This window comes from Rhinatrema bivittatum, chromosome 2 (assembly GCF_901001135.1).
Source record: "Rhinatrema bivittatum chromosome 2, aRhiBiv1.1, whole genome shotgun sequence".
In the NCBI taxonomy this organism is placed as follows: domain Eukaryota; kingdom Metazoa; phylum Chordata; class Amphibia; order Gymnophiona; family Rhinatrematidae; genus Rhinatrema; species Rhinatrema bivittatum.
Window position 1 is genome coordinate 814064787 of NC_042616.1, and position 12751 is coordinate 814077537.

Consider the following 12751-nt stretch of genomic DNA (forward strand, 5'->3'; position numbering starts at 1 on the left):
CTGTTGGCCCAGGGTGTTCTGGGAGCAGCCTGCAGCTTGCTATTCACCCACATGTGAGGACTACCATCCTGCTTGTACTGGGAGAAAGCAGAGTTGCTTACCTGTAACAGGTGTTCTCCCAGGACAGCAGGATATAGTCCTCACGAAACCCACCCGCCACCCCGTGGAGTTGGGTTCACCTACATTTTGTTGTTTTACTTTTCGCTGTACTTTTCTGCTATGAAACGAAACTGAAGGGGGACCCCGTGTGGCCACGGGATTGGTGGCCTGCTGGGCATGCTCAGTGTGCCAGCCAAAGTTCTAGAAACTTTGACAGAAGTTTTCCGTGCCGGGCTCCATCTGATGATGTCACCCATGTGTGAGTTCTAACATCCTGCTGTCCTGGGAGAACACCTGTTACAGGTAAGCAACTCTGCTTTATGGTATTTTCCATTTTATTCTCCATTCCTTTTCAGATCATTCCTAACCTTCTCTTTGCTTTTTTTTTGATTGCCGCAGCACACACTGAGCCAAAGTCTTCAACGTATTGTCCACAAAGACTCCAAGGTCTTTCGCCTTTGGTGGTGACTCCCAATACAGAACCCAGCATTGGTTATCTGTAGTTGGGATTTTTTCCCTTTGTGCATCACTTTGCACTTTCCTACATTAAATTTCATCTGCCATTCAGTTGCTTGCTCACTCGCTCTCCTAGTTTCACAATCCACTGCTTTTTTTTTTTTTTTTTTTAGCAACTTTGAATAATTTTGTGTCATCTGCAAATCTGATCGCCTCATTTGTCCTTCCCTTTTCCAGATTATTTATGAATATGTTAAACAGCACAGGTCCCTGGGGGCACTCCACCGTTTACCTTTCTCCAATTGGGGAAACTGGCCAGTTAAGTCCTACCCTCTGTTTCCAGCCTCGTAACCACTTATCAGTCCCACAATAGGATTCTGCGCCCCCCCCCCATTCCATCACTTTGTAATTTCCTGAGGAATCTGTCATGGAGGACTTTATCAGATGCCCTTCTGAAAATCCAAATACACTGTAACAACCGGCTCATCTTTGTGTTTATTTACACTCCGGATTTTATATAAGTAAATCCGTACTCGCCCTCTCTTTGCTGAGAAGGGATCTCTCTCTCGATCTCTCTCTTTTCCTTTTGGCTAGGGTGGCAGCTCTCACTCTGAGTCTCTGATCTCTTTGAAGGGGGAGCATCTTGTAGCTGTACCGGTGGCCATGTCTGAGCCGGTGCTGTTTTCCTAGGTTTCTGAGAAATGCTAGCTCCGCCCCCTTGAAAGGCCCTGTCTAGCCTTTCAGGTTGTGATGCCACCTGCATGTTGGACTCCTCTGCGCTTGGCTGGCTTTAGGGAGCCCCCCACGCTCATCTCTTATTGCTCGGCTCATGGAGAAAGGTGCACGGCCTCTGCTGCACCTCCTTCTTGTCTGCTGCTGCTGCTGCATAGAAACATAGAAATGACGGCAGAAGAAGACCAAATGGCCCATCCAGTCTGCCCAGCAAGCTTCACACATTTTTTCTCTCATACTTATCTGTTTCTCTTAGCTCTTGGTTCTATTTCCCTTCCACCCCCACCATTAATGTAGAGAGCAGTGATGGAGCTGCATCCAAGTGAAATATCTAGCTTGATTAGTTAGGGGTAGTATGGGTAGTAACCACTGCAATAAGCAAGCTGCACCCATGCTTATTTGTTTTACCCAGACTATGTTATACAGTCCTTATTGGTTGTTTTTCTTCTCCCCTGCCGTTGAAGCATAGAGCTATGCTGGAAATGCGTGAAGTATCAGTTTTTCTTCTCCCCTGCCGTTGAAGCAGAGAGCTTTGCTGGATATGCATGAAGTATCAGTTTTTCTTCTCCCCTGCCGTTGAAGCAGAGAGCTATGCTGGATATGCATCGAAAGTGAAGTATCAGACACATTTGGTTTGGGGTAGTAACCGCCGTAACAAGCCAGCTACTCCCCGCTTTGTGAGTGCGAACCCTTTTTTCTTCTCCCCTTCTCCCCCCCTTCTCCCCTTTTTTCTTCTCCCCTGTCGATATGTTTCTTCTCCCCTGCAGATATGTTTGTGCACCGGGGGATAGGGGGGGCACAGCCTGGAAATCTCCATCCTGGCGTGCCAGGGTGTACATGAGCTCCTCTGCAGCTGGGTGCACAGACTCGTCCCCTGTTCTCAGGCCCCCGCAGTAGCAGCTGGTTTTCATAACATCATTAGAAGAGCAGTAAAACTCATGGTATGCAATGAAGCCGTGTCGGCCAGCTGCCGTTGCCTCGCCAAAATGGTACAAGGAGCTTGGGATTCCAGGAATGGGCCGGGGAGAGGGGGAGGCAGCAGCGTGGGTGGCTCCAGCGCTGCGCTCGGGTTTGTTAGCTGTGGGGGGGGGGCGGGTGTTAGCTTCTGTGAAGACTCTGGCTCACTCTTGGTACCATCTCTTGGTACCTGCCATCTCAAAAAAGCAACAACAAAAAATCAAACAAGAAAACAAACAAACCAGGGGTGGGTAAGAGTATGGGGCAAGGGGGTGTGGCCTGCTTGTCTGCAGCTGTTGCCACCCCCAATTGAGCTGGATGTTCATTTGGATGCAGATACGGCGCTGCTCTCTGCATTGGTGGTGGGGTGGAGGGGAATTGTGGTGGGGTGGAGGGGAATTAGGGCTGGAGGGTACTGGAAGCCAATAGTAACAGGTGGGAGAGAGAAAAAGGGGAATAAAAAAAAAATGCATAAAGTGCGTAGCTTGCTGGGCAGACCGGATGGGCCGTTCGGTCTTCTTCTGCCGTCGTTTCTATGTTTCTTCCCCTTCACTGTGAACAACGGAAAGCCTCCTTGGGTGTTAAAGCAAACTCTCTGCCATTGCTTGATCGCCCCCCTCTCATCTAAGCCAGCTGAGGACTTGGTGTCTTGTGTGTACGGTGCAGGGATGGATATCATTTAGGGCCAGCCTTCTGGAGAGAGGAGCCGGGGATGTCCTGATCGCCCAGTGAAATGCCTTGCCCTCTGGCAGCTTTAAAAGTTATAAAAGGGATAACTTTGGGTTTTTTTTCCCAAAATAAGAGGAAAATCTCTATTCTAAGGCGATCCCTTGCCCACGCCCACCCTGACATGGGACCTGGGTCACCGCCCCTCCCCCCGTGACGTGACAAATAATTGGGCTTCCTCTCCTCTTCCTGGCACAGGGCGGGGTTGTACAAGTCTTCCTGGGCTTTAATCTGCTATAGGAGGGGGCAAGGGATGATTCCGATAACTTTACCGGTCCGACTATTTTACACGATGGCCAAAATAATGTACAGAATGTCTAAAATGAAAGTTAAAAGTAAAGAAAGAACATTACAAACCAATAACCGTAAAGTCCCAATGATGCTTGGCCCTTGTGTTCAGCCTGGAAGATGGTGCACTGGGCTGAGCCTTGCAGGCAGAAGGCTCTGTGTAGCCCATGAGCCTGCAGAGCGTGGGGGCTGCCCCGGCTGAGGTTTACTTTTGGCATCACTTTCATCCCCCTCCTTCTCCGGGACCACCACTCGTTTCTAATGAGAGGATTTCCAGCAGACATCCTGAACCCATTAGGGCTCGTTGGGCTTAGATGCCTTGGCTTCCTGTTTGCAGGCTCTGGTGTGTGGAGGGTAGGGGTGGGCTGATGGTTTTTTCCAAGCCTGCAGGACATGCGTCGGCTCCTTTCAGAAACAAGAGCTCATTTATTGTACATCAAGACAATAACGCTAAGGAAATCTCGCAAAACTTTCAGAACTGATGAATGAGAAGCAGAGGACAAATAAGAAGGGTTCTGTCCTCTTCTTCCATTTCCCAGTACCACAGCATGGTGTTATGGAGGTTCTGTCCCGCTCCGTCTCCAACCCCACAGCAGAGTGTTAGGGGCACTGTTCCTTGTAATCGGGACATATGCCCAGCATGGTGAGAGGAGCAGATCTTCATTGGAGTCCCATGCTGGTTTCAGACTGATACAAATGACACATGAAAAGCATGAATACAGCACGGACAGCTGAAGAGCAGATCTTAATCAGTGCCCCATGCAGGCAGCACACTGATACAAGCAAAGCATGAACACAGCACAGACAGCTGAAGAGCAGATCTTAATCAGAGCCCCATGCAGGCAGCACACTGATACAAGCAAAGCATGAATACAGCACGGACAGCTGAAGAGCAGATCTTCCTCAGAGCCCCATGCAGGCATCACACTGATACATATAAAGTATGAATACAGCACAGACAGCTGAAGAGTGGATCTTCATCAGAGCCCCATGCAGGCGTCACACTGATACATATACAGCAAGGATACAGCACAGACAGCTGAAGAGTGGATCTTCATCAGAGTCCCATGCAGGTGTCAGACTGATACATATACAGCAAGGATATAGCACAGACAGCTGAAGAGATCTTCATTAGAGCTCTATGCAGGTGTTACACTGATACAGGTAAAGCATGAATACAGCACAGACAGCTGAAGAGCAGATCTTCATCAGAGCTCCATGCAGATGTTACACTGATACAGGTAAAGCATGAATACAGCACAGACAGCTGAAGAGCAGATCTTCATCAGAGCTCTATGCAGGTGTTACACTGATACAGGTAAAGCATGAATACAGCACAGACAGCTGAAGAGCAGATCTTCATTAGAGCTCTATGCAGGTGTTACACTGATACAGGTAAAGCATGAATACAGCACAGACAGCTGAAGAGCAGATCTTCATTAGAGCTCTATGCAGGTGTTACACTGATACAGGTAAAGCATGAATACAGCACAGACAGCTGAAGAGCAGATCTTCATCAGAGCTCCATGCAGGTGTTACACTGATACAGGTAAAGCATGAATACAGCACAGACAGCTGAAGAGCAGATCTTCATCAGAGCTCTATGCAGGTGTTACACTGATACAGGTAAAGCATGAATACAACACAGACAGCTGAAGAGCAGATCTTCATTAGAGCTCTATGCAGGTGTCACACTGATACAGGTAAACCTTGACAACATACACAACTGAAGGATGGACTGAGGAAAGTATATTTTGAATGATCGGGGATATGGTAAAGAACACAAATATTTTAACCCAAAAAATATCAAAATGTAAGGAATGATGTACACAGTAGAGGCAGATAAGTAGCTGTTTCTAGTAACATTTCTCAAATGCGGCCGCTGCAGATGAACGATTCAGCTAGCATCAGCTGAGGATTTTAGGTAAAACTGTGGCTGCGCTCCTGAAGCCACCGAAAATGTGTTTTGAGAACCCCCTACCCCTGGCGAAGTTGCTGAAGCGTCAGTGAGTGGTGGGTGGGAGCAGTGGGGCTGGCTCTCTGTGCCTTCTCAGGATCCATGCAAGCTGTTAGGCGTCCTAGGTGAGCCTTCAGCCTTCTCCCCCCCCCCCCCGTCCCTCCCCACTCCCATTAACCTTCAGGCCTACAGGCCGGTCTCCCTTGCAAAAGAAAGATGATAGGCCGAATGCTCTTTTCCAGCTTTCTGCCTATTTATATCTTGCATGTTCTGTGCAGATTACAACAAGATATGCAAAGAAACAAGGCACATAAAACAAAAATAACAATTAACAAAGCAGAAAACCGGACAATTAAAATAGTCTGCTCAGCTTTACAATCCCTGCTGCTCCTACAAAGATCCCCTGAGATTTTAATGATTAAACCCAGCAAGCATGATGACCCCACAGGCATATTTTTCCTTTGAAGTTAATTATTTTCTGAATTAGTGTATTATAGCTTCAATATGTAAAGCTGCCTGGATAAGTTAAATGCCGCTGAATATCCGCGTATTTATCGCTACTTAGCCGGATAAGTTAGATCTGCTCTAAGGTTAACTTAACTGGATAAGTAGCAATGCCCCGATTTTGTCCACTGCCCATCCACAGCTTATCCAGCTATTTAGATAGCCGGACAAGTGACTTACCTGGCTATTTAGCTGTGGCCGACCTTAACCAGATATCAATATTTGGTTAAGTCCTCCTTATCTGGCTGTCTAGCGCTAAAGGTGCTTTGAATATCCAGCTCTGTTTGTTTTGGTAGGGATGCCTTTGTCATGTCTCTGTGAATAATATGAATTTACAAAGTGTTATTCATTTGGATTAATAAAAATGTTGTATTAAAGTGTACTTTGTAAATGAACCTAAAGATGGCTTGTAATTTAGCGTTTTAATCGGGGCTTCCGATTTTAGATTTTAAGCAATAAACGTCAACGAAACGCCCCCAAATACAAAAGCGTTGATTGGAGAAGCACCGGGAAACAGCAGGGCCTCCTGGCTGGCCTGGGATCCTGCGCTCTGCTTTCGTGCCTTTTCTGCCCGGACGGCTCCTCGGCTGCACAAATCGTGCAGCCGAGGAGCCGGTAAAAGTATCTGCACCGTCAGAGACGCCGATGAGCTCTGAATCTTTGTGTTGTGAAAGAAGTGGAAAACGGGCACCTGCACTTCCAATGTACCAGCAGCACCTTAGAAGAGGAGCCCTGGTTATGAGGGCATCGCCACCATTTCTGCGTGGACACCGGGAGAGCAGTTTTCACCAGTCATACCGATTTACCCAAGTACAAGGGCTCGTGGAAGGCTGTGCAGTGCTGTTTGCTTCTCCTACCACGACTTCGGATCGCCCTGGGGTCTGAATGGTGGCGTCCGTAAGACCTGGAATAAGCCAGGTCCCCTGAAGTTGGAAGCAGGGGGGACCTTTGAGACGCAGACCACGTTGAGTTTGTTCTTGCTCCATCTTGGTTTGGTCTCTTCGTTGTACGTAAGACAGAGCGCCCGGCACATTGCCAGGGAGAGAGGGGGGAGAGGAGCAGGGATAGAAAGGACAGGGCTGGGCCCAGTGCGCTGAAGCATAGGGAAGCCCTTGGTGCTTGCATTCTGGGCCAGAGGCTCTCAGGCGCTGTTCTGCGGGGGGGGAGGAGGGGGGGCATGCAGTGATGTTTTGTCCCCGTCCCCCCCCCGAGGAGAGAAGACGCAAACGTCTTCCTCCCTGCTCCCCGCATCCTGGGCACAATGGCTTCCTACCGGTAAGAGGGAATTGGTGAACAGCACCTCCTGCCGTTCGCTGCCGCCCCCGCCGCCAGATCGTGCTCCCAATCTCAACAGAAAGCCAGAGGAGGAGGAGGTGGCAGCGGTAGGCGTGGAGTTACCGCTCGTCCGACGGACATGATTCTGAAGGGGGTAGGAGGGCAGAAAAGTGGGGATTGCAGGGGGTGGGGGGGGGAGGAGGATGGACGGGAGGGAAGGCGATGATGCCAGGAGGTGAATTGGGGGAGGAAAGGGGGATGGGGCGTGCCACGACAAAGTGAACCCACCGCTGGGTGTGCTGCGGCAGAAAGGGAGGGCCGTGGCCTCGGGAGAGGAGCGGAGAGTAGGGATCCTCTGCATGTGCTCTGTGTGCTGGTTTTGTATGTGCGCGTGGGGGTGAGGAGAGCTGCTTCCATTTGTATTAACGGAGGTGCAGGTTTCATGGCCGCCCCCCTCTCTCGGGGATGAGATGCGATCGTAGCATGTGATAACTTTCCCCACGTACGGCGCCGTGCGATAACATTCCTGTTTACAGCCCAGTGTGTGGTAATTTTCCCCGTGTGCCGCGCCATCCGACGGCTTTACCCTGTGATTAAAAACGTTACAGCGCACTCCTGATAACTTTCCCATTTCTTGTGCTTTTTCCAGCCCCGGGAGAAAGGCCGCATGCGCTTCCATAAACTCCAGAACGTACAGATCGCCCTCGACTACCTGAAGCACCGACAGGTGAGAGCCCCCTTCTCCCGAGGATGCGGAGGGAGCTGAGTGTTGCCCCTTCACCGGCCATCGCCGCCTCCTGTGCTGCCCAGTCATGTGCGGATTGAAAACAGGCCTCTTCCACAGCGTCTGCCCAGTGCAGTCCTGAATCCGGTGCCTTCAGAGACCGCAGAAGCTCATTACACTACAGCTAGAGATGGGCCAAAAACTGCCCCCCCCCCCCCCCCTCTGATATCTGAGGATGTGCCCTGAGTGGGATTTATCAGATCACCATAGGATTGCAAGAAACTTTGCCTTTTCCCCCCTCATTTCCTGGAATCTGATAAACTCCACCCGTGAGAAATCCTCTAGAATTATAGGTCTCCGTCAGTGAGGGATACGATCGGGCCTGGTACTGTCCTTGTCACTGAGAGACCGTATGGGGTCTGGCGCTGTCCCTGGCACGTCTGTACTTGACATTGTCCCTGTCACCGGGGAACAAGCTCGGATCTGGGACTTGTCCCTATCACGGAGGATCAGGATCCGGCCTGGTGCTGTTCTATCACTGAGAAACCATCAAGCCTGCTATTCTTCTTTTTCTGAGAGTAGGAGGGTGGTTTACTATAATTTGAAATAAGCAGAGTTGGGTCTGCACCCTGATTTCACAACTCCAGGAATCCATTTGTGTGCTGCATGCTTTGAAAGCACACATTTTTTCTGTAGGGGAAGGAGGCAGCCATTTGCGGCAACTTTGAAACAGCAGGTGTTTGGTGCAGTGACATCACTTCCTGTTGTACCTCAAGATTACGTATCATCAGACTTCCTGGGGTGAGGGCAGATTTGAGAATGTTCCCCTCAAGTTACAGACCATGATAAAAAAAACACCTTAAAAATGCTTCCTTCAATCCAAGGCTTTGTTCCGGGGCCTCATCTGGAAGCTGTAAGAGGAGAGGGTGATTTGTGTGTATTGGAGTCAAAGGTAGTCCACACTATTCCTTCCTCCCAGCCATCTCCTGCTCAGATGGTGGGGCATCCTGGACAAATCATGCTTTGTCTTTTGTAGGTGAAGCTGGTGAACATCAGGAATGACGACATTGCAGATGGGAACCCCAAGCTCACCCTAGGCTTGATATGGACCATCATCCTTCACTTCCAGGTCAGTTGCAGCCTTTCAAATCATCTCCACAGCAAGAGCGTCGGTCACAAGCCCCAAACTTGACTGGAGGTGGGAGGGGGAAACAGCGAGCTTAGCTCTCCAATACTACTACTTCTAAAACTACAGGAATGAGCTCCCCACCCCCAGGACTCCAGCAGCGTTCCCGACAGTGACTCCTGCTGGGAGATCTGTCACATCCAGCGCTCCTAGAGGGGAGATAAAGTGGTCACACACGGAGAATCAGCTACAGAACTGCGATTGGAACTGAAGCACCAGTACGCAGTAGAGATGTGAATCGGAACTGAAATCCGAACCGATTCTGGTTCCGATTCACATCTATAGAGATGTGAATCGGAACTGAAATCCGAACCGATTCTGGTTCCGATTCACATCTCTAGTATGCAGACCGTATCATTGCAGGTCAAGAGGGACAGGCTGTAGTTTTACCACATTGTGCAGTGGGATGTAGTCCTGATTTCCCTGCATGCACTGAGTTAAAACTGTTTCTTTTGACCTGGACCCACGTGGTCATCCTGGGCACATGGAGCTGAAATGGCTTGCTCAAGAGTTGCAGAAGCTGGGATTAGAACTCATGAGCAGGCCGCTGCAGTAAGGTGCGTTCAGCTGAACTCCGTTTTTACCTGCACTTGAAGGCAGTGTAAACCTTCTTGCCAATGCAGGAAGGAGTTTTATGCTACAAAATGTGCGTTTAAAAATGTGAGATCTGCTTAGCGCCCTCACATGGAAATCCCATGCAAATGAGGGCAGTAAGCAGTACTCTCCGATGCAGAGAGGTGCACTTGGCCTAACCCCATGTTTCTTAATGCTGGAAACTTCCAGGTCAGAGGTGGAGTTAAGTTTCCAGCACCGATCAGACGTGCAATAAACGTGCCCTTCAAGGAGCCTTATTTAGACTTCTGAGGTAGGAATCCAGCAGTGGCAGAGCCTTTCCTTCTGCTCGCTTCACCCCAATACTTCTGATGACCCCAGCGGCGGCTGCTCAGTGTCTCAGCTCTCCCCTAAAGGATCTAATAAGCCTTGTGCAGGAAACCTAGCTAAATGTCTTCTGCTGCATCCAAACACACACAGTATCTCCCTCTGCAAGCATGGAGCTATGTTAATGAAATTGTTCTGCAGGCCGAGAACGTGGGGTGGCAGGAATCGCTTCCAGAGCTGCGCAGAGGGATGGCTGGGATGAGGGCCCCTGCCTGTCTCTAGCTGGGGCGTTTTCCCTCAAGGGGAGCCCGCAGCTGGCTTTGGGTTAGGGGAGAAACCAAGCACTTTGCGCGGTTCTCCCCTCCTCCCGGGTTAAAATGTGCATTCAGCCTGCTCTGCGCACACATTTTAACTCCGTATCCGCACATTATAACTCCCGATGCATTAGCTTATTTTGTTGGGAGCTAAAATCTGTATAAGCTGCATTAAAGAAGTGTGCCCTGAAGTTCAGCGCACACTTTTAACACACCGGCCCAGGAATTGGGTGCGATCCATGGAAGACTCAACCTTGCAGCTCTTCCTGGCATGAAGAGGAGGCGGAGGAAGGAAGGAAGGGTGTGGTCCCACAAAGGATGACTCACCGGCTCTCTCTGCCTTTGATTTCTTCATGGTGGCTGCTCCCTCTCCCTTCCCGACACGCTCTATAGAATTTCCTTCAGAAGAAGTAAAGCCCCGGGGGGCTGGGAGAAGATGCCAGCTCCTTTATTGCCTCTACAAGTAGGCAACTGCTGCACCCCTGATGCCAGGAGATTACCAGCCCTCTGGGACAGAATCTGGAGAGGGAGAGGGACCAGGAGGCAAGGACAGGAGGACACAGTGAGCTACAAGGGGGGAAGTTTCCAGGCCTGTAGGAGCTTTAGAGGATTGCCCTGCTGATACCAGTGACCAGTTCTACAGCGCTGCACGAGACGCTCGCACTGTACAGATACAGATAAAAAACGAAGGTCTGCTCCTCCAGTCTACAGTCTAACCAAGACATACAGCCAAGACAAATAAAGAGGCTTCAGTAAAATCAACAAGGCCATAAAGTATTAGGGTTTAGGGATGAGCGCACCTCCGTCCCTCCCTCCCCCTCAGCTCATCAGCTAGAATCACTCTGTAATCTCGCCCTGCCCGTCTGCCTCTCAGAATGTCACAGTGGTAGAAAAACCCTTACACTACAAGTGCAAGGAACACTAGATTTTCTGGCCAGAATATCCCTGATATAGTATCTGCCACGAACCGAGACTGAGGGTCCCTCTCTCCCTGTGCTTGATATTAACTGAGGGCGTCCCTCTCTCCCTGCCTGATACTAGCACAGACTGAGGGAGCCCCTCTCTCCATGTCTGATACTAGCACAGGCTGAGGGAGCCCCTCTCTCCATGTCTGATACTAGCACAGACTGAGGGAGCCCCTCTCTCCATGCCTGATACTAGCACAGACTGAGGGAGCCCCTCTCCCTGTCTGATACTAGCACAGACTGAGGGAGCCCCTCTCTCCCTGCCTGATACTAGCACAGACTGAGGGAGCCCCTCTCTCCATGCCTGATACTAGCACAGACTGAGGGAGCCCCTCTCTCCCTGCCTGATACTAGCACAGACTGAGGGAGCCCCTCTCTCCATGCCTGATACTAGCACAGACTGAGGGAGCCCCTCTCTCCCTGCCTGATACTAGCACAGACTGAGGGAGCCCCTCTCCCTGTCTGATACTAGCACAGACTGAGGGAGCCCCTCTCTCCCTGCCTGATACTAGCACAGACTGAGGGAGCCCCTCTCTCCCTGCCTGATACTAGCACAGACTGAGGGAGCCCCTCTCTCCATGCCTGATACTAGCACAGACTGAGGGAGCCCCTCTCCCTGCCTGATACTAGCACAGACTGAGGGAGCCCCTCTCTCCATGCCTGATACTAGCACAGACTGAGGGAGCCCCTCTCTCCATGCCTGATACTAGCACAGACTGAGGGAGCCCCTCTCTCCATGCCTGATACTAGCACAGACTGAGGGAGCCCCTCTCTCCCTGCCTGATACTAGCACAGACTGAGGGAGCCCCTCTCTCCATGCCTGATACTAGCACAGACTGAGGGAGCCCCTCTCTCCCTGCCTGATACTAGCACAGACTGAGGGAGCCCCTCTCTCCATGCCTGATACTAGCACAGACTGAGGGAGCCCCTCTCTCCATGTCTGATACTAGCACAGGCTGAGGGAGCCCCTCTCTCCATGTCTGATACTAGCACAGACTGAGGGAGCCCCTCTCCCTGTCTGATACTAGCACAGACTGAGGGAGCCCCTCTCTCCATGCCTGATACTAGCACAGACTGAGGGAGCCCCTCTCCCTGTCTGATACTAGCACAGACTGAGGGAGCCCCTCTCTCCATGCCTGATACTAGCACAGACTGAGGGAGCCCCTCTCTCCCTGCCTGATACTAGCACAGACTGAGGGAGCCCCTCTCCATGCCTGATACTAGCACAGACTGAGGGAGCCCCTCTCTCCCTGCCTGATACTAGCACAGACTGAGGGAGCCCCTCTCCCTGTCTGATACTAGCACAGACTGAGGGAGCCCCTCTCTCCATGTCTGATACTAGCACAGGCTGAGGGAGCCCCTCTCTCCCTGCCTGATACTAGCACAGACTGAGGGAGCCCCTCTCCCTGTCTGATACTAGCACAGACTGAGGGAGCCCCTCTCTCCATGCCTGATACTAGCACAGACTGAGGGAGCCCCTCTCTCCCTGCCTGATACTAGCACAGACTGAGGGAGCCCCTCTCTCCATGCCTGATACTAGCACAGACTGAGGGAGCCCCTCTCTCCCTGCCTGATACTAGCACAGACTGAGGGAGCCCCTCTCTCCATGCCTGATACTAGCACAGACTGAGGGAGCCCCTCTCTCCCTGCCTGATACTAGCACAGACTGAGGGAGCCCCTCTCTCCCTG

The 12751-nt window shown here is 51.0% G+C and overlaps 1 protein-coding gene across 1 annotated transcript in view; it reads left to right on the top strand.

Annotated features, from left to right (window-relative positions):
* Positions 1–12751, top strand: part of PLEC (plectin) — a 443280-nt gene that overhangs the window by 194295 nt on the left and 236234 nt on the right. The window contains 2 exon segments of the mRNA XM_029592256.1: positions 7644–7721; positions 8755–8847. Coding sequence (XP_029448116.1) covers positions 7644–7721; positions 8755–8847 — 171 coding nt within the window.